The following is a 27,806-nucleotide window of genomic DNA, read 5'->3' as shown; positions in this document are numbered from 1 at the left end:
TCGTTAGCAAAGAAGGTGTAGCATTCATGACGTCAGTGTATATGCATTTAGGATAGAGGATATACCCCTAGTATTAGGATGGTATACTACACCATCAGTGGGAAGCCCAGCATGGAGGAGCATAGCCACTCTACTACCACTGTCGGAGGCATGAGGGAATGTGGGCTGTGTAGCCAGTGGGAGTCTATAAATCAGCGACTATCACATTTTATAGATGGCAATGTCGACACCAACAGCATAAATGGAGTCTCTGAGCCATGCCCGTTTATGTGGAGTCCAAATGGTGGCCAGGTTGATCATTGCAATGTGGGCGTGGAGTGTCGTGCAGAGATTTCTGGCTGGCATTAAACATATGGCACTGCTGCTGTGGCCATAATCACTGGGTCGGGCGCCACTGTGGGGCACTCCCTGACAGGTGGGCTTGCATCTCAGTCTTCTCTGTCATCGGCGTCATCAGCCCGGGAGATCAGAAGCTGTCGCACGCGCTGCGGCTCGCTTACCGGTGTCGACGAGCATGTCGCCCTTGTGGTGCCTGTGCACGGCGAGCGCCCGCGCGGGCGGCCAGGGCAGCAGCAGCAGCAGCGGCAGCGGCAGCAGGAGCAGCAGCAGCGGCCGCCGCCTCATGGCTGGCGCATGGCCGCCCGCGGGGGCCGCGGCCCCACCCTCCAGTCGCTCCGGCCGCGACCGTCCGGCGCCGCTGGCTCGCGATCCTCCACCACCTGCAGCACACGCGCACACCGCGCCGTCTAAGGGCCAGCTCTACAAGCGACAGTCAGGTGGTCAAGGTCAACTCGTCCAAAGCAGTGGTGTCTAACCTTAAGGGGCACACCCGCTGACCTCAGAAGATGGCTATAAAACGGCAGAAATTTTACAGTGTAATTACTTACAAGGGGACCTTAAGGACTGGTCATCTTCGATTTTCGATTTTCTTCATACCAACAATAAAATACCGCTATCTGTTATTTTTGTGATCTTTCCAATGCATTTGATTGTTTAGACCATGATACTGTCTAAGAAAAAAATCAGGTTGTAAGGAAATAGCTTGAATGAAACATAACAAAGAGAATGCAAAAATTTGTGCTGAATAATTAAAACAGTGAAGTTAAAATCTCCTGGGTTATTAGGCCGCGTCATGTTTCATCTAAAATGTTCTCAGGATCTTTTGGTGTCTACTATTGCTAGAACGTTGGCAACGGCCTTGCCCCAGTGGATACACCGGTTCCCGTCAGATCACCGAAGTTAGGTACTGTCGGGTGTGGCTGGCAGTTGCATGGGTCACAATCCGGGTCGCCATGAGTTTGAGGAGCTATTCGACCGGATAGTAGAGGCTCCGGTCAAAGAAAACCATCATAACGACCGGGAGAGCGGTGTGCTGACCACACGCCCCTCCTATCCGCATCCTCAGCTGAGGATGACACGGCGGTCGGATGGTCCCGATGGGCCACTTGTGTCCTGACGACAGAGTGCCACTGCTATAACACCGTCGAATCTAGCGACTGATGACGACCAACCAATAGCGGTAGCAGGCATTTCAACAAATATCTCTTCTCCAGCATGTGTGGAATAGTGCCTTTCTATCCAATGACGATGGCCGCCAATGGTATCCACAAGAGATGAGCTACCAACGCGCTTTCTTCTATATTAGCCTATGACTATGGCCCACCAATGGTACCCACATGAATTTTAACCAATACTATCACTTCTCCAGCACGAATGCCAGAAAGTGGACGCGACACTCGTCTCTGACAGTGTTCTAGCAGTAGTGGACACCAAACGATCCTGAGGAAGATCCCACCAGAATGGGCGAAACGTCGAACATTTTAGAAGAAAAATGACGCGGCCTAATAACCCAGAAGATTTTAACTTCAGTGCCAACGGCCACGAAAGCCTGCAGACTTACATAATTAAAACAGTGTTGGAATGATAGCAAATTTTATTGGCTGAAGAGAAATAACAAAGTGAGTCCCACAGGGTTCAATTTTTTATCCACTTCAGTTCCATAAGCCAACGGCCATGCCATGTTAATACAGGTTCGCGGCAGATCACCGACGTTAAACGCTGTCGGGCTAGGCTAGCACCTGGATGGGTGACCATCCAGTCTGCCGAGCGCTGTTGGCAAGAGGGGTGCACTCAGCCTTTGTGAGGCAAACGGAGGAGCTACTTGGTTGAGAAGAAGCGGTTCCGGTCTCGTAAGCTGACATACGGCTGTTGGAGTGGTGTGTTGACCACATGCCCCTCCATATCCGCATCCAGTGACGCCCGTGGTCTGCGGATGACACGGCGGTCGGACGATACCTTTGGGTCTTCATGGCCTGTTCGGGAAGAGTTTAGTTTAATTCAGTTCCATAAGTTATTACGTGAATCACCTGCCACTTAACATTCAACAAGCACACGATACTAGCATTATAAATAACAAGCTTAACGACTGTTGGTTCGCTCGCATAGAGTTTTTTCTTTTCCTTTAATCAAATTTCTATGATTTGCCAAAACTGCAACGCTTTTTCTATTTATCAAGCCAATTAAGGCCGTTAAGCATGGCCTTTTCCGAATGTACTTCAGACCAAAAGACGACTCTGGTACCTGGTTCAAATGGCTCTGAGCACTATGGGACCTAACTTCTGAGGTCATCAGTCCCTTAGAACTTAGAACTACTTAAACCTAACTAACCTAAGGACATCACACACATCCATGCCCGAGGCAGGATTCGAACCTGCGACCGTAGCTGTCGCGCGGTTCCAGACTGTAGCGCCTAGAACCGCTCGGCCTCTCCGGCCGGCCCAGTATCTGGAATCCAAGGTTTTTATTAATCGTGCGTTTTGTGTCCTGATAGTAATACTTCCATAGAAACTCCCATACTCTTACACACTTTTCTTTATATCTAATCGAGAAGTGAAATAGTAGTTTACATGCAGCCAACGTTGTAGGTAGGATAACCATAACTATGAGCAATCATCTTGGGTGTTAATAAACCGCTACAGCTGTATTTAGAAGCGGACCCATCCACTATTTTGTAAACTGGATGTTTTATTCTATGGCATGCCGCCTTTTAACGATGTTTTGTTCTGACGGACAACGAATGTTGGGCACAAAGTTCCAAACTTTTCAGCTCTCATGTTTTAGTAATATGATCACCTGAAGATGTGGCTTTTAGTGCCATGAAACCGGTATTGATTCAGTAATAAAGGACTAAATACAGCTGAGGAGGTTTATTGATACCAAACGTGAGTAATTTACATTTATTTAACTTTAATTATTTATGTAATACCTCGAAATATTTTCTTAAAAAATATTTCATCAGCTATTTCATCTCTTTAGGATTCAATTTCCAAAAACAGTGAAACACGGTGTGAATGAGTACCCTCTATTTGTGTGTATGTCTGTTATCGTAAATACAAAGCTGAGGATGTGAAATGAAAACCTAAATTTGTTGCAGAGCTTAAAGCCACTTGCATAAAACTGAAAAGAGTCCTATGTGTGTGAAAATCGATCTCATTCATAAGCAAATAAATAAGCAAACCAATAGTTTCACACTCCGTAGACTTGGCCAGTGCGAACTGTTTGAAAAAAAAAAAAAACTGTAACTATATAAAGAAAAACAAACTGTAATGTCGAGCTCTAAAAGAATTTAATCTTAAATACAGAAAAATGGTTGCACTGACCTAAGGTTCTGATAAAATGAAAAATAAAAAAAACTGACTCAAACTTCATTGCTCAAAGCAAACGAAACAGTCACGTTTGTGAGTCCCACCTACAAAATGAAGTAATGGCAGAAACAGCAATACAGCAAGACTGCGCAACAGCTAAAAAGAATCCTGCTAAGGGCTAACTACAGTCGGTCTTGGGAAATTGGGTTCATAATCTTGACACAGACTGCCAATGAAACACAAGACTCAACCTGTAAGTACTGAAATTTCAACTAGGAAGGAACGTATCAAAGAAAACAGTTATGGACTCTGATATCAAAATTCATTTAATCTTATGGCTTCCATGGTACAGTAAATTAACTCACAAGATCAATTAATAGAATAATTATCAAAAACTCGACTGTGATGAATGTGACGTGTACGAACAATATAATTCTACAAAAATAAAAAAATAAACTTCTTATCTCATCAAACAATACTTTGTTCTCACCGTTTTCAGTTAGATTCTTGATTGTTTCGTTGTTGTAAGTTTGCGAACTTTTCCTTACTTTTTTTGTTCTCGTTAACTTCTTCTTCCACTGTAAGTGGTACTTTAGAGCATTTTTTAGATCTGCGTCGTACTGGTTTTGGAAACTGATACCTGGAATATAGCCTCCATAACCGCTAAAATAAAGGAAATCGAAGGGGGAAAATTTATAAGGTCGTTTTGTTAGATCAGGATTGCCCCCCTCCCCAAAGATACATTAAAATATTTAATATTATTATCAGTAACGTATTACTCAACTGAAATTACCAGGAATCGTTTTTAACATTTTCCTCGAGCATTTAAATAGCACTGTAACCCTTTTTAGCGCAGCTCGTAGAGCTACGAGAAGGCTTAAGTGGGTGAGTCCAACAGTGTCATACCAACTTCCACATCATTTTCACGTTACGCTGCTTAAAACGAAGGGGAACATGGCCGAAACTTAGTTCCCAAATCACGGTCTGTCTAGATCTGTGTATCTCCCGGTAATTACGACGATTTCTATTGCCTCTACATAAAGTAAATTTCGATGGGTTTCTAAACGTGTGAATTGCATAGCACTGCCTAAAACACGTAGTGAGAGACATATTTTGAGGCTGAAAGTTAGTTAGGTTTTCCCGCACTCGAGTATTGGTTGGCAGTGTTTACAGGTTGCAGCCTCCTCGGTACAGAACCAGAGAGGCGCATTACAATGAACTTTTTGTTCCTTTATTGTCATTCCACGACAGCTGCACAATTCGCAGCTCTTCAGTCAAGAGATTACATAAAATACCACAGAAGAACATTACATATGTAAAATACTGGGGTAAAAGGTGAAATGTAGACATGAGAAAGGGGAAGCAATTGGAGTTAAAATATACAGAAAAGGGGTGGTTGGACGAGGCACGTTTACATAAAATTCACAAACAGTGAAAATGGCAGTCGATGAAGACGTAACATGTAACCACTGATGGCACGAGTAGCACAATAAAAAATGGTGTTTACACTATGGGACGACGACACTGAACACACACTGCGCTGATGTCACATACGTGGTGAGCACCAAAACACGGCAAAGTAACTGCACTAAAATCTGAAGGACCTGCCAAGTGAGGGGAGGTCGGAGAGGAGGGAGAGAAGAAAGAGCGATTTGGGTTGAGGAGGAAGTGGGCCAGGAAAAAGGGGGGGGGGGGGGGAAGAAGTGGAGTCAGTAGTACACCAAGAGCAGGATACGGGGAGGGATCGCAAGGACTGGGAAAGGAAGAGGATATGGGAGAGGAGGGAGAAAAGAGCAGAGGGAGCAGGGAAACGAGAGAGAGAGCCCAAGAAGGGTTGTTGGGTTGTTTTTTGGGGAAGGAGACCAGACAGCTAGGTCATCAGTCTCCATCGAATTAGGGAAGGACCAGTGTCTAACCCCTGCGCCACCTTGCTCGGTAGCCCAAGGAGGGAAGGGAGGGAAAGAGGAGAGAGGAGGGTCAGAATTGGAAGGAACTATAAATATCGAGAGGAAGCACATCATCTGGGACGGGGAGACTTTGGAAGTTCCTTTGGGAGAGTGGATGGAGGGTGTGGTGATGGAGAGAGAGGGGGGAGGACACATCGGTAAAGGGGTGGCAGAAGGTGGGGAGTCAAGAGGAATGGAGACACCAGGGAATAAGGGGCATGAAGGTAGCGGTTGGTGTAGAGGATACATATGTGTTTTAGGAAAAGGAGGAGATGTGGGAAGGGGGTGAGGCCATAGAGGATCCTCGTCTGGGTCAGAACACAGATACGGAAAGCAAGGCGGATCACATGGCGTTCGAGGATTTGGACAGCTGTATAAAATTTAGAAGGGGTGGATATCCAGGCAACACTAGCGTAACAGAGGATGGGCTGGATCAATGATTTGTATGTATGAAGGATGATGGAAAGGTGCAAACCTTATGTCTTACCTTGGAGGAGATTTAGGAGGTGGAGTCTTCTGTGGGCTTTGCGTTGGATGGTAAGGGGATGGGGACTCCAGGTGAGGTAACGATCAAGGGTGAGGCCAAAGTATTTCATGATGGGGGTAAGTTGGATCAGGTGCTCTTAGATGGAGAGGTAGAAATCATGGAGCCAGAAGGAGGGGGTGGTACATCCTGTAATTATTCCATGGGTTTTGGAAGGATTGGTTCAAAGGAGCCACTGGTAGCACCAAGCAGTAAACTGGTTTAGGTGAGTTTGGAGGGTGCGCTGGGACCGTTGTAGGGTAGGATAGAGGGCACGTAAGGCTGTGTCATGAGCATATTGAAGGAGATGGTCGGGTGTGGGAGGTCTGGACATGTTAGTGGTGTACAAGAGATACGGGAGAGGAGGAAGGACGGAGACCTGGGGCAGACCTGTGGTAGGGTAGAAGGTATGGAAATTGGTATTATGAATTATGACGTTGGAAGGATGGCTGGAGACGAAGGAGGCAGAGAGACGGATTAAGTTGATAGCAATGAAATGGAGTCCGGAATGCCATACGCCATCATAGGCGTTCTGGAAGTTCACAATGAAGCAGCGCAAGGTACAAACTAACTCAGAAACGTCAGTAATTATCGAGTGTGCAAACTTACGTGCCAGTTTTTTAGGTGATGCGAGGGCAGTCGAGAGGTAACAAACAGGTAACCATAATACGTGGGACTAGATTTTTGCAAATCGACACACAGTTACATTGAAAAATTACGATTTATCGCCTTCAAGTCTTTGTGTAAATTTCAGTTCCTTTGCGTGGGAGGATGCCTGCAAGATGATGACGGTGGTTAGATGGCGCCAGTACCTGGGGACTTACCGTTCCAGAGTGGACCTTCCAAAGCTGCTGCAAAACACAGATTGGCCAGAAACGTAGGGCCTCTTTGGTCTGTCGGGCGATTTGTTTGCAATCCGAGGTTTTAAATAGCACCCAAGGCGAGGAATAGTTCTACTTTTTGCACCGGGACATAGCAGTCAGCACGCGCTTCCACGATAATTACTCTCAGCCTTGGGCCACTTGAAGCAACAGTTTAAGCATCTTGTTGTAACACTGTTCCTGAGAACAGAAGTTTGGGGAAGGCTGCCGGATGTTTTGACGAGCAAACCGTTTAAAGAATTAACGAATGCTACAACGACATGTCTAAAGTATGACCACAACAGAACAACCGAACCACCCACGCTGGCGCTCACGTAACGCTAAATGTTTTGCTGCTGTCGTGTCAGCGTTTGACAGAACTTCTACCCCGTCTACATTTCCCACTGCATTTCAATATTTCTTACATGTGATTTACTCTTGTTGACTGATCGGTGAATGCCGCTCCAATAACTTATAAAGTTGAACATCTCAAGCACCCTTTGCCATTCATTTCAGTGCTACAACATTTTTCGAAATGTACTCCCTGTATCTGTATTTGAGACTTTTGTTTAATATTTATGTTAACTGAGTATGTCTACAATTCTTTTTAACATCCATTGCAATCTTCCCACTTGTCCTTAATCTCTGTTAGTAGCTCGATCTTTATTACAGTGATTAAGGTCTACAAGTACCAGAGGAAGTTGATGCCTGGGTCATGGTCAGGATAGGAGGCTGCAAGGCAGGTATCTATTTAAGCAAGCGGAGACGGCACTGTTACAGTAGATTTTACAACCTTCTTCATTAGGCCTTATACATTATGAACTTTCCTTTAGGGAGGTGCTCTACACACAGGGGATGGACAAAAAAACGGAAACACCGCAAGAAATTCCTGCTTGAAGATAAATCGGGTGCTATCCAATCCTTAAGGCCGTGCTGTTGCATTTGGCTGGTCGGAACTGTGTTCTGTGTAGTTTTGAGTGCATTTTGTTGGAGCTGAGTAAACTGGAACGTGAGCAAATTGTTGATTATCGTGTGGTGGGTGTTTCCGCAACCAGGGTAGCCGAAATGTTTGGTGTTTCAAGAGGCACCGCACCAAAAATTTATTCTTCCTTCCTAATCAGTCCCCCCCAAATTTTTAACATTCTTCTGTAGCACCACATCTCAAATGCTTCGATTCTCTTCTTTTCCGATTCTCTCACAGTTCATGTTTCACTATCATACAATGCTGTTCTCAAAATGCACATTCTCAGATTTTTGTCTTAAAATTAAGTCCCAAGTTCTATACGAGTAGACTTCTCTTCACCATGAATGCCCTTTTTGTCAGTGCAAGTCGGCTTTTTGTGCCCTCCTCGCTCCGTTCGTCATGGTTGTTTTGCTGCCTAGATAGTAGGTTTCCTCAACTTCATCTACATCGTGATCACCAATCCCGATGTCAAGTTTCTCGCTGTTATCATGTATGTTACACTTCATTAATTTCATCTTTATTCGATTTACTTTCAATCCGTATTCTGTACTCAATAGACTATTCATTCCATTGAGCCGATCAATTAATTCATCATCACCTTCACTGAGGATAGCAATGTCATCAACAAATCTTAACATTGATATCGTTTCACTTTGAATTTAAATTCCACTCTTGAACGTTTATTTTATTTATGTCATGTACAAATAGAACAGAAGATGTGAAAGACTATGTCTTACATCCTTTTTGAACCGTGGACTTCGTTCTTGATCGTTCACTCTTATTATTCGCTCTTGCCTCTTGTACATAGTGTATGTTACCCGCCTTTCCTTATAACTTACCCCTATTTTCCTCAGATTTCCAACATCTTTTACCATTTTACATTCTGGTACGCTTTTTGCAGATAGACAGATCCTATAACGTGTCTTGAATTCTCTTTAGTGTTGCTTCCATTATCATCCTCAACGTCGGAAACGCCTCTCTGGTGATTTTAGCTTCCCTAAAGCCGAACTGACCGTCATCTAACAGATCTCAGTTTTCTTTTCCATACTTTTGTATATTATTCTTGTCAGCAACTTGGAAGCGTGAGCTGTTACGCTAATTGTGCGGCAAATCTCGTACATCTCAGATATTGCAGTCTTCGGAATTGTGTGGATGATGCTCTCCGAAGGTCAGATGTTATATCTCCAGTCTCATATTTTCTACACACCAACGTGAGTGGTCGTTTTGTTACCACTTCACCCCCCCCCACCCCACCCCCCCCCCCCCCCCCCCCGCCACCATTAGGAATTCTTATGAAATTTTGTCCATCCCTTCTGTCTTATTTGAGCTTAACTATTCCAAAGCTCTGTTTAATTTTGGCTCTAGTGCTGGATGTCCTGTCCGTTCTGTATCGACTATTGTTTCTTCTGTCACGTCATCAGACACGTCTTCATCTTCTCAGATACCTTCAGTGTTCTCCTTCTATCCATCAGGTCTCTCCTCTGCATTTAACAGTGGAATTTCTATGGCACTCTTGTTACCACCCTTGCTTTTAATTTAGCCGAAGGTTGTTTTGGCTTTCCTACATGCTGAGTCAGTTCTACCGGCAATCGATATCTTCACAGCTTTCATACAGGTATTTCGTCGAAGCTTCTCTGCACTTCAGCCGATACTTCATAATTGTTCGTCAATGTGGGGTCTTTAAGAGTTGGGATAGATACACGAAACAGAGAATATCGAAAGAAGAGCAGTGCGTTTCGTCACAGAGTCGTTTAGTAAGTGCGAAAGATTCACGGAGATATTCCCCCAACTTCAGTGGCACATGCCACATGAGAGGCGTTTAGCGTGTACCGTTAAAATTCCGAGAAGAGTCAACTGATATATTGTTTCCTCTTTCGTATATTTCACGAAGAGAGCATTAAGGTAATATCAGAAAGATTCGAGCTCGCACTCAGGTTGACCAACAATGTTTATTCCCGGGCGAGATGGCAGTGGTACTTAAGTCCCCTCCGCCACCTACCAAAGGTGGTCCACAGATTATTGGTTTAGATGTAGATAGAGATTTTCTGACTGTAGATTTAGATGTAATCGTTACAAAGTGTGAAGCATAGGACTAAGAAAGTGCTGCAGTTCCCACCACCACAGGTGTTTTGTTCTGAACTATCAAAGAAGCTACTGTGGCACGTGCTGGCACCGTCCATCGACTTTGGCACGAGGCACGACCGCCGTCTTTGGGGACAGAGCCTTCCCGGGAAGAGCCAGCTGCACTCAGCGTCGTTTCGTTGCAGAGACACGCAGTCAACGACGTCACATTCTTCCCTTTTTCTTTCCTTGTGTCGCGCCGCTGTACGGAGAAGCATCTGACCTATCAACACAACGTTTTTCCATAAGAAGTGTACACAATGGCTCGAATCAAAACGAGAGATACCGTTACGAGAGTGGTGGCTGCTCCCTGTACCAGGAACTGAGTTCCTTGGATCACGATGGAACGAGAACATTTTAAGACAGTTCTGCTTACGGCACAATTATTATTGCTATTATCAGTTTTATAGTGCTGTTAATACAAACTACAAACTTAAGAAATTAGAAAAACGAAGAAAGGCTTATGTCCCAGACGTTCTACACACAATCTGCCCTGTGATGATTGAAAAGTAAGAGAGAAGTAGATCCACTGTAGAGGCAGTTCCTTCTTTAGGAGCTTCAGTCAAGTCTTGAAGGTCATTGAAAAGAAGAGAGCAGACACTGATACGTTCCATATGTTAAAATTTCCTAGCTACTGAGTCGTTTCCGACAGTATTTTCTTAGAAAACCCAAAGATTCGTCCGCACTTATAGAGGACATCTTCCAAAAGATCATTTCTTCGGTTCACTTCGACCAGTGGTTCGGTCCTGGGACGTCCTCAGCAGACGAGCTATGACTCAATATCCTATAAGGGGTAGTAAGTAACATTTCCTGAAGCGACAACTAACATTTTACGTTTACGAAATTGAAGTGCTTTTTGAATTCATGTCGCTCAGAATCAATACTGTACTGCGTTATAAAAGTGCACCGACGTGGTGTATAGTAGGTGGTCATAATGATCTGGCTCGTCAGAGTGTGATGTGATAGGGTTCCAATATGATTTGCACACGAATATTACATATCTGAAATTAAATCGCGACCAAATACGTATGAATGTGATACTGAAATGGAAGGCAATGTTCCAAGGAACAGTATGCAGTATGACACATGGGCGGACGGCATATGGTAGTGTGGGTCTAGCCTCGAGCGTACTCGGATAGCCGAAGCTGTAAGGCGATTGTTCGCGTAAAGGGGGAAATCTGGGTTCGAGTACCGGTCCGACACAAATTTTCCTTGTCGTTCCATTACGTAGCTGTAGGCGGCTCATATCAGCAATTGCGAATACATTTCCTGTCGCTCACCTTTCATGTCGGGTAGTTTGTAGTATCAGACGTTAACAGCCGGTCAAATATGTTCCTAGTTATACCGATTCTTGAGATTATCGTTAGATTTCAGAACACTACTTCTCAAGCGATTCAGCGTCTTACATATTGTACACTTCAACTGGTTTATAGAGCCTAGAGTTTCAGGAGTCACCACCAACTCACTGGGATATCGTTTTCTGGGTAGACACAGGTCTACATTTTGTGTTGTCGGAGATTTTATCCAAGGTGCAGGAGCTACGGTCGAAACTTTCCCTGAAATGCACTCTTCTTGTTGGAGGTCGATATACACGTTCCGTCGACAGCGCAGTCATTAGAGACGGAGTACAATGTCGGAGGACGAGAGGATGGGGAAGGAAATTGGCTGTCACCTTTTCGTAGGAATTGCACCGGCATTTGCCTGGCGCGATTTAGGTAAATCACGAACAACCTAAATCTGGATGGCCGGACAAGGATTTGAACCGTCGTCCTCCCGAACGCGAGTCCAGTGTGCTAACCAGCACGTCACTTCTCTCGGTGAGATGTACTTATACTCTTCTCTTTCCTTATGTCAGAAATAAACCTCTTTCAGCTGAACAGAAGTACGACCGGGTTAGTGATGTCAGATAATTTCTTAAGGTTACATACTTTAGTTTAAGCCCATAATACGGGAAGGAGGTGGACTCATCCTTCTCAGAATAAAATACTGTTATCCACAACAAGCAGGGCTTCATAGATAAAAGTACTGTGGCAGGTCAGAAGAAGACATGTTACAGGTGCGGTGGCTTCATACTATGAACCGGTGGACAACGACCGTCCAACCGCCTCGCCGTTCAGGGCCGCACTCAGTTCTATGGATGAGTGGTGTTTATTCATTCAAACATGTCCGAGAGAACAGACACCACTCGGAATCCGCAGCTGTGATGCATATTATGTAAATTGAAGGAGCAGAGGGAGAAAGGAATGGAAAGGGAAGGGATTATTGATGTCGGCTGCATCAGGATATGCGGTGACGAGTGAAAATGTGTTCCGGACCGTGAGTCGAATCCGGGGTATTCTGCTTACGAGGCATTTGTGTTAACTACTACTCCACCAGGACACAGTGTTTGCCGCAATTGCACGGCCTATCTCGGCACGCCTGAATGCGAGTCCAGTGTGCAAACCACTGCGCCACCTCACTCGGTCAAGGCAGAAAAGATTCAGTTTCAATGCTATAGGCAAATTCCAATTTCTCGCAGGATTATAGGCGACTATTGCGCTGTGGCACAACGCAGCACGAAAAGTTTATACACTCCTGGAAATGGAAAAGAACACATTGACACCGGTGTGTCAGACCCACCATACTTGCTCCGGACACTGCGAGAGGGCTGTACAAGCAATGATCACACGCACGGCACAGCGGACGCACCAGGAACCGCGGTGTTGGCCGTCGAATGGCGCTAGCTGCGCAGCATTTGTGCACCGCCGCCGTCAGTGTCAGCCAGTTTGCCGTGGCATACGGAGCTCCATCGCAGTCTTTAACACTGGTAGCATGCCGCGACAGCGTGGACGTGAACCGTATGTGCAGTTGACGGACTTTGAGCGAGGGCGTATAGTGGGCATGCGGGAGGCCGGGTGGACGTACCGCCGAATTGCTCAACACGTGGGGCGTGAGGTCTCCACAGTACATCGATGTTGTCGCCAGTGGTCGGCGGAAGGTGCACGTGCCGTCGACCTGGGACCGGACCGCAGCGACGCACGGATGCACGCCAAGACCGTAGGATCCTACGCAGCGCCGTAGGGGACCGCACCGCCACTTTCCAGCAAATTAGGGACACTGTTGCTCCTGGGGTATCGGCGAGGACCATTCGCAACCGTCTCCATGAAGCTGGGCTACGGTCCCGCACACCGTTAGGCCGTCTTCCGCTCACGCCCCAACATCGTGCAGCCCGCCTCCAGTGGTGTCGCGACAGGCGTGAATGGAGGGACGAATGGAGACGTGTCGTCTTCAGCGATGAGAGTCGCTTCTGCCTTGGTGCCAATGATGGTCGTATGCGTGTTTGGCGCCGTGCAGGTGAGCGCCACAATCAGGACTGCATACGACCGAGGCACAGGGCCAAAACCCGGCATCATGGTGTGGGGAGCGATCTCCTACACTGGCCGTACACCTCTGGTGATCGTCGAGGGGACACTGAATAGTGCACGGTACATCCAAACCGTCATCGAACCCATCGTTCTACCATTCCTAGACCGGCAAGGGAACTTGATGTTCCAACAGGACAATGCACGTCTGCATGTATCCCGTGCCACCCAACGTGCTCTAGAAGGTGTAAGTCAACTACCTTGGCCAGCAAGATCTCCGGATGTGTCCCCCATTGAGCATGTTTGGGACTGGATGAAGCGTCGTCTCACGCGGTCTCCACGTCCAGCACGAACGCTGGTCCAACTGAGGCGCCAGCTGGAAATGGCATGGCAAGCCGTTCCACAGGACTACATCCAGCATCTCTACGATCGTCTCCATGGGAGAATAGCAGCCTGCATTGCTGCGAAAGTGGATATACACTGTACTAGTGCCGACATTGTACATGCTCTGTTGCCTGTGTCTATGTGCCTGTGGTTCTGTCAGTGTGATCATGTGATGTATCGGACCCCAGGAATGTGTCAATAAAGTTTCCCCTTCCTGGGACAATGAATTCACGGTGTTCTTATTTCAATTTCCAGGAGTGTATTTATGACTGTAGTTACCCAGTCGCAATGATGAACTGCAGCCTTGCTGGTATCATCGAAGCTTATCTATCATAAGGCGATCTCGGTGATTATGATAACTGTATAAGTGGCGCTAGATCGCGTCTCGTGCGGAAGTATTCAGTACTGTTTGGTTAGTGCTGCGTATGAAACGCCTTTAATTCATTAGCATCGTTGTGAGTGTGAGTTGTTTTGGTGTGGTTAGCATGTGAATGAAATACAAAATGCAAGTGCCAGACCCGTGATCTGGCATTCAAATACACCGAGAAAGAATGCCGGACAAGGAATTGGAAGTAAACTGGCCCATTGTAGTGGCATTTTGGCAACGGCGAACGGTCCAGGCGTGACGTTAGAGCTCTGAAGTAAATCGGCTCCAATGTGTGAAATGTCAACTATCAAGCAGTTTTAATCGGACTATAGACACATGACCATGTTGTAACTTGTAACATGTTTTCACTTTTGGAGAAAACCTTAATTTCTAAGTACACAAAAAGACTGCAACGCTTAAAACCTAAATGCACGTAATTTCTACATCTAGATCTACATGGATACTCTGCAAATCACATTTAAGTGCCTGGTAGAAGCTTCATTGAAGCACCTTCACAATTCTCTATTATTCCAATCTCGTATAACTCTAGGAAAGAATGAACACCTATATCTTTCCGTACCAGCTCTGAGTTCCCTTATTTTATCATGGTGATCGTTCTTCCATATGTAGGTCGGTGTCAACAAAATATTTTCGCATTCGGAGGAGAGAGATGGTGATTGGAATTCCGTGAGAAGATTTCATCGCAACGAAAAACGCCTTTCTTATAATGATTTCCAGCATAAATCCTGTATCATTTCTCTGACACTCTCACATTTCGCGATAAGACAAAACGTGCTGCCTTTCTTTGAACTTTTTCGATGTACTCCGTCAGTCATATATGGTAAGGATCCCACACCGCGCAGCGGTATTGTAAAAGAGGACGGAGAGCGTAGTGTAGGCAGTTTCCTTAGTAGGTCTGTTACATTTTCTAAGTGTCCTCCCAATAAAATGCAGTCTTTGGTTAGCATCCCCAGAACATTTTATGTGTTCCTTCCAATTTAAGTTGTTTGTAATTGTAATTCCTCGGTATTTAGGCGAATTTACGGCCTTTGTATTTGACTGATCTAACGTGTAACCGAAGTTCCAGAGGCTGCCTACTGGCGAGGCTGATCTGTGTGTACTCGGGTGTGACAGGCAGGAACAGGTCCAATGGAGGAGCATTGATGTGTATGACCTCACACTTTTCGTTATTGAGGGTTAAGTGCCACTTTTCGCACCATTCCAGTATTTCTTCTAAATCGTTTTGCAGTTTGTTTTGATCTTCTAATGACTTCGGGACTTAACATCTGTGGTCATCAGTCCCCTAGAACTTAGAACCACTTAAACCTAATTAACCTAAGGACATCACATACATCCATGCCCGAGGCAGGATTCGAACCTGCGACCGTAGCAGTCCCGCGGTTCTGGACTGAGCGCCTGAACCGCTAGACCACCGCGGCCGGCTCTAATGACTTAATTAGTTAATAAACGACAGGGTCATCTACAGGCAACCGAAGATCGCTGCTCCAGTTGTCTGCCAAATCGTTTAAATAGATAAGGAACAGCAAAGGGCCTATAGCACTACCTTGGGGAACGCCAGAAGTCACTTACGTTTTATTCGATGACTTTCCGTCAGTTACTACGAACTGTGACCTCTCTGACAGGAAATGGAAAACGTATTAAACTTTTGTTACAGGGCTGGCTAGAGGCGAAAGTCTGGAAAAGTCTAGTTAAGTACAACACCTCCCCCCTACTAGTGACCCCCTCCACTGTCTTCTGCAGGCAGAAGGTTCCAGAGGCTGCCTACTGGCGAGGCTGATCTGTGTGTACTCGGGTGTGACAGGCAGGAACAGGTCCAGTGGAGGAGCGGCGCGTGGCAGACGCGTGCTTTTCATTCTTCTGACTGGCCCCACGGCTGCAGAAATGTGCCCGAAATTCCGGCTGCTCCTCCGCTCGTGCCCATTCACGCCTCGCCGCTCCATCTGTCCGCTCAGCTAAACGTTTGCACAAATAATGTGGCCCAAGAATCTGACAATAAATTACACGCGCAGGTAAAGCAGAGGGATCTCAGCGGTGTGTTGGATCTTTGAGAAACCGACGATCAAGAACAAAAACTGTATGCAGACAACATTATTCAAGCCAAAAGTAGGGGCTGAATGGCAGTGCTGCAGTTCACCATGTATTTGTTTAAATGTGTCTAAAAACCTTTCAAATGAGTACGTGAATGGATCCATCCATCAGCGGCGTCCTCTCCCGTCATCACTGAAAATTGCCTAATCCCTGATTCTTAATGACTTTCTTGGAATCAGGGAAGAGATATAGAAGGAGGAACAGACAATAGTCAAAATTATGAGCAGAATAAAGCTTTCGAACTCACACCTATGAAAACGATAACGAGGTGACAGCACACATCTTGAGTCAAAGGACAATATGGATGCCGCCCGGTGTGGCAGTGCGGCTCTAGGCGCTTCAATCTGGAACCGCGTGACAGCTACGGTCGCAGGTTCGAATCCTGCCTGGGGCATGGATGTGTGTGATGTCCTTAGTTCTAGGGACTGATGACCTCAGATGTTAAGTCCCATAGTGCTCAGAGCCATTTGAACCATTTTTAAACAGTATGAATGATACGTAACTCGACACACACACACACACACACACACACACACACACACACACGCACGCACACGCACGCGCGCGCGCGCACAAAGAGTGAGAGAGAGACAGACAAAGAGAGAGAGAGAGAGAGAGAGAGAGAGAGAGAGAGAGAGACAGAGAGAGCAACACATTGATGTTTTTACCTAGCAATCCTATCTACAGTACTCAATCACCGCTAATTTAGATGGTTCAAGAGAGGAAGGTTTGTTTCTTCTTTTTATTATGTTTGCATCAATTTTTTCTTTCCCATCCTCTCCCACCACTTTACTCAGTCAGTTCTGCCAATGCCCTCAGCTTCAATCCATCTGATGCCAATTTATCTTTATTATTCAACTTTTATGTAATACTGTAAACTCTAGCGGAAAGGTATTTATTCTGCAGCTGATATCGCCAAACATTATTTATTTCACGATGTCCGATATCGACAGAAGCTTGCTGTCAATGTCTGATCATCTTAAATTTAAAGCACATGCATGTTAATCATACAGGCCATCTGATGACAGCTAGCTACTCTGGAAACTGGTCATCGTGAAATAAGTAATAGTTTGCGATATCAGCTGCAGAAGGAACTTGTCTCCATGAAACCGACAGGTAAATCGCATTATCTAAATATGTGTAACCTATATACTATAAATTTGGATATTTCCTACGTACTTACTACTCCTTTCCACTATTTACGTTGCAGTTACCGCTAAATATTGTATCCCATGTCAAATTTAAGCCTTTTATATCATCTGTGACGTTACGTGAACTCAATGTAAAAATCTTAAAATTCCTGGATAGATACAAAGAGCCTAATGGTGCCAATCTTGCCAGGATAAATACATCGAGAAATAAAATACATAAAAATAAACTGGGCTATATATGGGATAACGGCGCCTTTGAGTGAGCAACCTAATTGTGATTTTGTTGTATTTCCAAAAACGAAAAAAACTAAACATCGAGTCCGAGCTGTGATTCACACTACAGTATTTCTGTGTGTATTAAGCTTCGGTGAAGCTCATAATTTCCTGGATTAGGACACGTCGCTGGTGAAGTTTAACTCAGGCAACATTGATTTACACCAAAATGAAATACATGAAATAACGAGAAGCCGCAATACGCCGTCACATTTTGTGTAAAAACAAGTGTTTGTACGCAAATGGTGCTTGGCAGAAACGCATCGTTACACGAGTTACTCCTACACCTCCCACAAACATCTATGACTCGAGGTTTTATATCAGCATTAAAAAATTAAAATTTTCATGACAATTATTTGCAGAAAAAATACATTAATATGAAGACAGAAAGTACTTATTTCGCAGAGAAAATGCTGTTTCGTACTATTAGTATAAATCCAAATAATTAACACTTATTAACTATCTTGTGCAAAACAAGTTGACTGTTTCATCAGTCTATGAACCACTTCTTGACAAGGATTTTGTCAACGATCAGTATATTTGTTACTTCTTAATCTGTACGAAAACTGAATATTAATCCTTTACCTTTAGCCATCACACTTTAAAACCATTCATACAGCAGGCCGTTTAGTTTTTTTGCAAATTTAACAATAATTCCCGACAATATGATGTAATATCTTCACCTATAGTCATGATGAAAATTTTAACAGAGTCTTTTAATGAACTAAGCTAGAAAGAATTGTCCTTTAATTACCAAAGATGAAAGCTACGGTAGCTAATGTGGACTAGGATACGGGTTGCATACTTTATAACGACCGAAGGTAACAGACGCTTTGTCTACAAAGCAAAGCGCTAGTAACAGCAATGTGCTGTGACTTTTTAAATGTCAAACTATCTTGAACATTTTTATCCGATTTTCTGATCAGAAATGTGTAGTGACTCTACACGATGTGATAAAGTACGTATGCTACTGTTCACGACTTCTTTTCTGTTATTTTCCTAGATTTCGTTATTCAGCAAAATATTCTGCGCCTATAGTGGACAAATGTAATCTAAGAGTGGCAGTTAACAGTGGTAGCACTGAGCAATGTTAGTACAGTGTTTGTCTTTATCCATACAGTAATTGCCTCTGGTTCCTCCGTATTTGAATAAAATGATGTTACCTATTTTTCTCCTCGTATCATTCAGGTTTTTTTTTCAAATTACGTTGGCGCTAATTCACATTTTCATTTGGTTACGTGTTTACTTTCGTTTTCCAAAGTTTAGCTGGCGCTGCACATGGTTTCGAAAGAAAGCTATGACTTGCAGTCTCCGAGCATGATTTTGAGCTCATCCTTTCCCACTTATTTCACTATCGCTGTTGGTAGATGAGCAGGAAGGCGAGAATGTGAACATTCCTGGTAGGTTCGTTGCTTTTCGTTCCATAGATCAGGTGATAGCAATTCAGAAGGAATGCATATAACACACGTCCCGTCCAACTTCAATGTGAGTAATTAATCGTATACATGGTATCAGCATGGTCTTCAATTCAAGAGTTCTAAGGTGCCATAATAAAAGGAAAATAGTTCAAATCAAATTGTGCTACAGTCACTCTTATATACTGAGCTAAAATGGTTGAGTGTTAAACAGGTATCAAAATGTTCAAATAACGTACGGGAATTTAGCCCGATGACGTCGTCCACAGCCACCGATATTTCGGCAAGAGACACCCTGCCATTTTCAAGGCATGACTCAGTCTCACATTGAAAAATTTTTGTACCTGTGTGTACTACTTGCAAAAATCTCGTTTTGATGTGTTGAACAGATTTATAAAATAGGGTTGTCATTACTATGGCTACTCACGCTCTCTCTCTCTGCACCGTAAGCCTCTCTAAAATGAGTGAAGTCATACTTACGGCTGATATTGTTTCGAAACTCTGCAGGCGTGATATATGAACGAGAACATTAATATCCCTTGAGGTTAAAGAGTTAATTTCAGCACTTGTCGCACATCGCCACGGAGTCCGGACAGGAGAGACAGCAGAATGGCGGTCTCCAGCGGCGAAGCAATCTGGTGATGACATTCTGGCCACAGAATAGGTCATCAGCGTCTTCCTCGCGGCTACGCCTAGCGGTTCATTTACAGCGAACGAACCGCAGCTTTCTCGACTTTACTCGCCCGCGTCAGTTCTGCACCGTGCTCTCTGTTGTGAGCGGAAAGTGTCTCAAGAGCAGCCAGCAACATGCAAACGTCGAAGTCATACGATCAATATGAAAGTTGGCTACGAAGTAGCAGCATAATCCGTCTCAGGGCAATGCGTGTTATGCTGTGACTGATCTATCGATTGACCAGTTTCGTTATTTTGAAGACACCGTCTCTGCAGATATATTTGGGATTTTCACGTGCTTTTTTTAAATCTAGTGCTGGGTTAATTTCCCTTTATCCTTCTTTTCCTGATGGTATTTGTATTACATAGCAAATTTTGCCAATATACAGTCCCATCTGTGTATGTCCATACAGAACTACTGAATAAAAGAAACACGCGTATATCGTCCAGATCAAAACGACAGTGATACCTGGATATGTACGGAGCATAGGAATAATACAGGGGAGAGAGAAGACCCGAAAATTAGCACCGCATTTTGCAGCAGGTTCACTTAGTAAGTCAGTGTCAGACACTACAAGAAGGTATTATGCATCACGGAAAGGTTTACAGCATACGTTCGAAGAAAATTTAGTTTCTCGCACATGCATATCGACATACAAACCAGACAGGAAAATCAGTCAAATTCCATCTTACGTTGAGTCTTGCCGACAGTCGTTCTGCTAGCGCACTGTTTGTGACTGGAAAAGGAAAGCGAGGATCTTATTTGTTTTTCAACGACAGGCCGCAAAAAATGCTTTCTTAACCGGTTTCGACATCTTTGTAAGTCACCAAACGACGTCTGACATGACGCCTCCAACCGCGCGGCGGTCGTTGTTTACTTCTGCCAGTATCTCGTCTCCTACCTTCCAAACGTTACTTACTGCTGCTTCGGTTGCTCAGATGGTAGAGCACTTGCCGGCGAAAGGCAAAGGTCCCGCGTTCGAGTCTCGGTCGGGCACACAGTTTTAATCTGCCAGGAAGTTTCATATCAGCGCACATTCCGCTGCAGAGTGAAAATCTCATCAAGGCAATGCCTGTCTGTTTGCAAGATCCACTTTGTGCAATGTCGTCTGAACACACAAGGAGATTTTGCAGCAATTAGGGCCAAACATTTACTTATAATGCACAACGGAATCTCACTAAGTGATTTCAGAACGACTGCGGCAGAATGAAGTTGAGTTACACATCTTAAAAGACATTTCTCAAATAGTCAGCTGTTGTTAAAATTCAGTTGGCTGAAAGGGATGGTGAAAAGTATGAGCTGTGTTTATGACAGAGAACATTTATTGTCAGAGACGTATCCTCTTCTCTATTTCAGCAACATTTTAACAAAGGGAAGATAACTTATAATATGGTTCCTTATGGGGGGAGAAGAGAGTGTATTCTTAGCAAAGTTCACAGTAAATGATGACAGCCAAAACAGTTACAGGATAAAGATTTATTAAAATTCTTGATCACAGTTACGGTACATATGAATATACCTTCATCAGAAGTAAAATACCTAAAATTACATCCTGCAATGAAGATTAATAAAACAATTGTGCCACAGACGTCGTCAGTTGGAACAATTGCTTTATTAATCTTCATTGCAGGATGTAATTTTAGGTATTTTACTTTTGATGAAGGTATATTTATATATACCGAAACCGTGGTCAAGATTTTTAATAAATCTTTATCCTGCAACTGTTTTGGCTGTCATCTCTTACCGTGAAGAATTACAACAGTTGCTGTTACAGCCATGTTTAAAATCCTGTCTTAGCAAAATCTCTTTTCAGGATTCTTTTAGTGAAGGATCGTGTCATCAGAGGTCTGGATCATGGATGATCTGGTGAACACGCTAACACTCGCTAAAGGGACGGAAAGAAACTCGCTAAAAGATAAGTTCACCGTGTCAAGAAAACCCCTAATAATTTCTACGAATTAGAAGCAAGTCAAAAATGCCATGTGAGCATTGGTTCTGCTCAAGAAATTCTATAGAGCACAACGGAAAAATCCTAACGTGGGCGTATGTTGAGATTACACAGTGTTTCTAAAAGATAAATTGAAATAGATAAAATTTATACAAGCAAAATTTAGCTACGTAAGTACTCTGATAACTGAATTTAATTACGCCAGAGGTTATCTAAATTATGTATCGAAACAATTAACGCGAATCCCAACCAAAATAATTTGTCCCAGGTGTGCTCAGAAGATGGGCAACTTCCTCACACCACCATGAGGGCCCGAAAGATTTATATAAACTTTCAGGATGCTGTGGGTCTGACGTAGAATCTCTTAGTGTGGGTGGAGGGCAGCTAATCGTCAAGAAACAACACAGCACCGCCATGTACTTTGTTCAGTCGGGTGGTTGAGCTTCCAACCAGTTTACAACAAAAATTTGAACAATATTTGGTGAAAATTCCACAGGCTGTGAGTCGGCCTGCTGACTAATCGTAGGACATTCTTTAAAGAGAATGAGATAAATATCGCTTACTGTCCGATTACGCGACAAGCCTGTTTGAAAACTAAATTCAAAGGACTCTCCCATGCTTCCACCACGAAAGCCAGAAAGGATATTCTGATTTTACGGTTGCACCTGGATCCACACGTTTGTACATCACAGAGTTCTCCATAGTTAGGATTATGAATAACGGGGAACTTAGGATGTTGATTTGAAATAATAAAGTGCATAAAATCAATAAACTTGATTCCCTACGCATTCCTTCTCCAATGCTCGACTTTTATGTTAAGTAAATAGCAGAAAAGCAATCCGCTGAAGTAAATGAAGTAAGTTAATCAAAATGAAAAATAACGACACAAAAGGTGGCTGAAAGAGACGCATTTCAGAGTAATCGAACGGACTTGTATACACTTATATACATTTTTACAGACGCTGTAAATCGTCAGAGTACAATGAAATAGGCCAGGAACAGCTCCAGCGTTGTAAACATATCTGCTTTAGGATTGTTGGAGGTTACCTACGTAATAGTACGACGTTTATACCTTATCAGTCGCAGACAGAAATTTAAAAATATTCACCATATAAAACTTACTGTGGCATACACCGTTCAAAAAAAGAGTAATGTTCTAAATAATTTAATTAATTATTGTTTAAGAAAGCTATACGTACACTGGAAGCGAGCTGAAAGACGCCATTCTACGGTCTGGATCCAGGAATGGCAAACAGGTCATCGGCTATGGCAAGTACTTTCTAAACAGATAGTGTAAAACAAACTGTTAAAAGGAGTTGCCATTAAAAAAGAGCGAGTGGGATGAGAGAGAAAAAGCCCCCCTTCCAAAAAGAAGAAAAAAAGACTGCATGGTGCATTTTCAACTACATTTGGTACATATTACACAGACGACTTAATACCAGCAGATCATCACTTTGAGAGTAATACATCTGCACAACTACTATTTCTGTGTATTGGGAAAAGGGAGGGCGGTGCGAAAGCAGGAGAAATGGCTACACATAGGGATAAACTGGAAATGTCTGCAGCAGTAGCTGCCTAATTTTTACGTACAAAAGGTATACTGTTGGACAGCACCCGTAGAAGTTTCGTTGACAAGGAAAAATAATTGAAGACGACCGATTCTAGTATAAAACTCACACTTTTCGATATTCCTGGGTTGACAGTCCAGGTTACACTTGAACCGTTCGTGTGATTGTGTAGGCAAGGGTGTGATTCGGTGGGGGAGGGGGGTCATCTATGAGATATAACTCTGGAATACTTAGAGCGCTTCGTAAACATATGACTTACTTTGCGTTAAAAATACTATAGGCCTAGGATGCCCATGGGATACGTCGGGAAAGCGTTGGGAAATTTTAGATTTGGTACACTTATTAATAGAATTTTCTAAAGCTTCCAGCCACGTCAAGTGACAGAACGTCCCCATAATTTCAGACGAGTGCTCTTTCGCAATTGTCACAAGATGTCACCCATCGGCAATGACTGAGGAAAATTTGTCTGAATGCTTGGGAATATTTAATCACTTGACATGCAGAAACTTTATTAGTTTATATCACTGTGAGAGTACACATCACCATCATCATCATTTTTCTGCTTTATTAGCAGGTCCTTTGTCTCTTCATTTCCTGCGAACCATTGCTTCCTTGTTAATGCTAATGTGTGTACTATATCCCTGCTTGTTTCTTAATATATGTTCTTAATTTGTTTCCATTCAGTAATAGTCTTGGTTCTACCATTCTCCTCAGCATATCTTGGTTTTTTATACTGTACAGACAGCTTATTCTTTCCATAGTCCGCCATCCCCACGCCTCAAAGGCCCCCAGCCTCGTTCTTAGTTCCTCAATATCCACATTTCAACACCACACAAGAGGACACTCCAAACAAAACATTTTATTAGTGTTTTCCTTAAATGTTTGTCCATATTGCTGCAAAAAATTTTCATCATGTGACTGCAGATAAATCTTACTATCCAGTATGAGACTGGTATAAATAAGAAGCTACAGAACAGTGAGCAATCAACTTGTGCTAAACATTCATATAAACTTAATGTTGTTTTGAAATGTTTGATCATTTTGGCAGCTTTCGTCCATAAGCAACGAATCATTACGAAATAGCGCGTAATTCTGCTGCAAGCTGACTAAGACATTGAATCGAACCGACATCGATCCAAAGGTTCCATCTGCCGGCTCGTCATTGTGACGGGTGATAAAGTGCAAAATAAAACAGCCATCCCAACAAAAGCTTTCCAAAGGTCAGCCGCCGCCAATTATAGCTGCTTCTCTAGCCCCTCTTCCGCAAAGCGAGTCCTCAATGTGGTGTGTGCCCAGACCGCATACAGCAAATTCAATATTGAGAGACGGGAGCACTCAGCGCGCATAACAAACGCAAGGCTGAGCCCGCGGCGCGCTTTAATGCTGCTGTCACGAGCAGCAGAAACAATTTATCTGCCAAGTTCAATTAAGGCAGCGGCGGCGGCGGCGGTCACGCCAGCGAAGCCCTGCTCTATGCCGGACTTCGAACCCGTCCCCGTGTGCGGTGGTCTCTCGCCCGAGGCGCCATCCACGGCTTTATTATCGGCCTCGCCACCTCTGCGCTATAACGGACAGGCTCTTAATGGCCACCTGCCCGACACGACAATCACCCAAGGCTCGGACCCGTCCCCTGCACTCTCAGTGAGACAGCGGCGCACCGCCTCCAGAATTATACCAATAGCCCAGGGACGGTCAAGGATCGTGCGTGTCTCCTAGCGTTGATGAACTAAACGTCCCCGTATTCCGCAATACGTTCTAGTATATTTTAACGTATTATTTTGCTTCCATATAACGGTTTAATGAAATAACGGGAAAGATATAGCATTGAATATAGAGATTTTAAAGATGGAATATGGTGGTAAAAGGATGGAGGACTGGTGCGTAGCAGCATTGGGGGATGAGTGGCTGGTAGGGCAGAAGATCAGGTGGAATAGAGGGGGGAATTCGTGACGTCAGTTGCCGGGAAACGGAGAGGGAACAAGTCAAATGGGGAAAAAGACGGCGAAATATGAGGAGGGGTGGGAGTGGAAGTCATGATTAGGTGGATTGGGTGGGGTGGACCTATAGCTAGTAGGATGGGTAAGTGTGGGATCAGAATTAATGATCTGGGAAGTTGAGCTTGAAGTGTGTAGGAAGGCGTGTAGGTGGAGAGTTGGTGGGATGTGTTGCTAAAGGTGCGGAAGCGTATAAGGACTGGAAAGTAGAGGGGAAACGATAAGATTATTGCAGTCGAGTTTGTGGATGATGTTGATTGTTCGAAGGCGTTCAGTTTGAGTGAGGAGAGGTGGGAATTTTTTAGTTGTTAAAGAAGACCTATGGGGGTGATAAACAGAAGCGGAAAGCAAGGAGGAGTGAGTGGCGTTCCAGGATCTCGAGGGACTGACTGGACATGAATTTGGCGGAGATCCATGCAACGTTCGCATAACAAAGGATAGGATGTATCAAGGATTTACAGGTCTGTAGGTCAGTGGAGGTGTGGGATCCGAAAGTTCGGCCAGTTGATAGTTGCAGTAGTTTTAGTCTCCTGTGAGACTTCTGTTGGATGGTTAATAGGTGAGGCTACCAGATTAGTTGCATTCACAGTATACATGTAATTGTTAAATGTGGTGGTTCCGCTTACGATTGTCAAATTTTATTTACTGTGGTCGTATTATTTACCTTCAGGCAATTGGCAGCATACCACAAATCACTATAACAGCAATTTACAAATATAACCGTCTGTTCTGTATAAAACACCAGAAACTGCGAGTGAGTGGTACTAACAAATCTCAAATGGAAATATTCTCTCACGCTTAATTAATGTAGCCAATAGCTGGAACATCAACAAGGCTCTGTATCGACTGCGCTTGTATTGTGGCACGGTCATTCTATCTTAGAAGCTGAGACTGGATGTTTCATTTCTTATCCAAACGATACGATGCGAACGTAAGAAATATCAAATAGTTCAAATGGCTCTGAGCACTATGGGACTCAACTGCTGTGGTCATTAGTCCCCTAGAACTTAGAACTACTTAAACCTAACTAACCTAAGGACATCACACACATCCATGCCCGAGGCAGGATTCGAACCTCCGACCGTAGCAGTCGCACGGTTCCGGACTGCGCGCCTAGAACCGCGAGACCACCACGGCCGGCTCGTAAGAAATATGTTACTGTCGTTGTTTTTATCTGATTTTGTTTTTATACGTGTACACTTTGACCTGATTAAAGCTCGTTCTCGCTTCATAGTCGGACTAACAGCTGTTTTTATACCAGTGTGCATAATTTGCAAAAACAGACATAATGTCTTATGGGATAACAGCAATCAGTGATTTTATAATGTTACTTAAAATCCGTCTTGATTGCAAATGTTTTATTCATATGTAACGTAGCATGTGAAAGTTGCTCGATTTGGACGGGTTACTCCTGTAACTGAAATATCAGATCTGAAGATGGTTCTGAATGAACCGAAACCGGTAATATGAATAAAAAATTTGCAATCAAGACGGATTTTAAGTAACAGTGTGCATATTTCCCTTTGAGATTTGTAACTACCACGCACCCACTTACATGTAGAACACAGCTTTTTGGGAGTCGCTGTATATTCTGATTTGCCCCGTATTCTTCCAGCTGTCCAGAAATAAGTAACTCTTGAAACTGCAATTGCAAAACTAGACAAGTGTGACTAGGGCAGAGGCTCTGAGGGTTCTGTACAAACTTAATTATGTGTGTAGGTAACTGCCTTGTGGCAGTCTCTATTGGACGCCACTACGGTGGCTTGCTTGTCCCTAACATAACCCAGTTATTCATCTGTCGAAAATGGACCAAGAGTTTAACTTAGAATCCGAACCACGAAGTGTTTATGTCGATTCCTCACATAGGTGATCTCCGTATTACTGGGTGCATTTTGTGGGAGCTAAGTGACTTCGAACGCGGACAAAATTGTTGCGGCTCATATGGTGGGTGCTTCCGTAACAAAAGCAGCAGAAGTGTTTGGTCTTTCAGAGGCAACGTATCAAAGATTTATGCCGCTTTCAGGGAAAGTGGAAAAAAAACCATCCGCTAAGTCATAATACGGACGAAACTGTGTGTTAAGCGACCGTGACAGACTGTCATTGAAGATGACTATAACAAAAAGCAAAGGACGAGAAAGTCATCTGGTCGTATGGATCTTGTTGCACACTATTTCCAACTTCACGCCGAGTCTAGGTTCCAGGAGTGAAAGATGGCGGGGGTTCGCTGACTATTTGAGCAGCCATATCGCGGTATTCCATCGCCCCCATGGTTATTACGTAAATTCGCATTGAACCCAAAGATTATGTGACCATTTTGGATGATAAGCTCCATGCCATGGTACAAAATTTGTTTCCTAATGGTGATGCAATATCTCAGGACGACTGGGCCCCTGTTCACATAGCCAGCGTAGTTCAAGATTGGTTTTGTGAGCATTAGTATGAAACATCCCATCCTCCGTGGTCGCCACAGTCACCACATCTCAGTACTATAGAGCGTTTGTGTTCCACATAGACAGAAAAGTTTG

The 27,806-nt window shown here is 44.0% G+C and overlaps 1 protein-coding gene across 2 annotated transcripts in view; it reads right to left on the bottom strand.

The window, feature by feature from the left end:
• Positions 1 to 27,806, bottom strand: part of LOC126272687 (uncharacterized) — a 661,027-nt gene that overhangs the window by 236,397 nt on the left and 396,824 nt on the right. For both annotated transcript variants that reach the window (XM_049975704.1, XM_049975705.1), the window contains one exon: positions 501 to 719. In XM_049975704.1, the coding sequence (XP_049831661.1) occupies positions 501 to 624 (124 nt within the window). In that variant the 5' untranslated portion in view covers positions 625 to 719. The remainder of the gene's footprint in view (positions 1 to 500; positions 720 to 27,806) is intronic.

Source organism: Schistocerca gregaria, chromosome 5, assembly GCF_023897955.1.
Source record: "Schistocerca gregaria isolate iqSchGreg1 chromosome 5, iqSchGreg1.2, whole genome shotgun sequence".
Classification (NCBI taxonomy): domain Eukaryota; kingdom Metazoa; phylum Arthropoda; class Insecta; order Orthoptera; family Acrididae; genus Schistocerca; species Schistocerca gregaria.
Note: the sequence above shows the minus strand (reverse complement) of the source record. Positions and strands in the feature narration are given on the sequence as shown.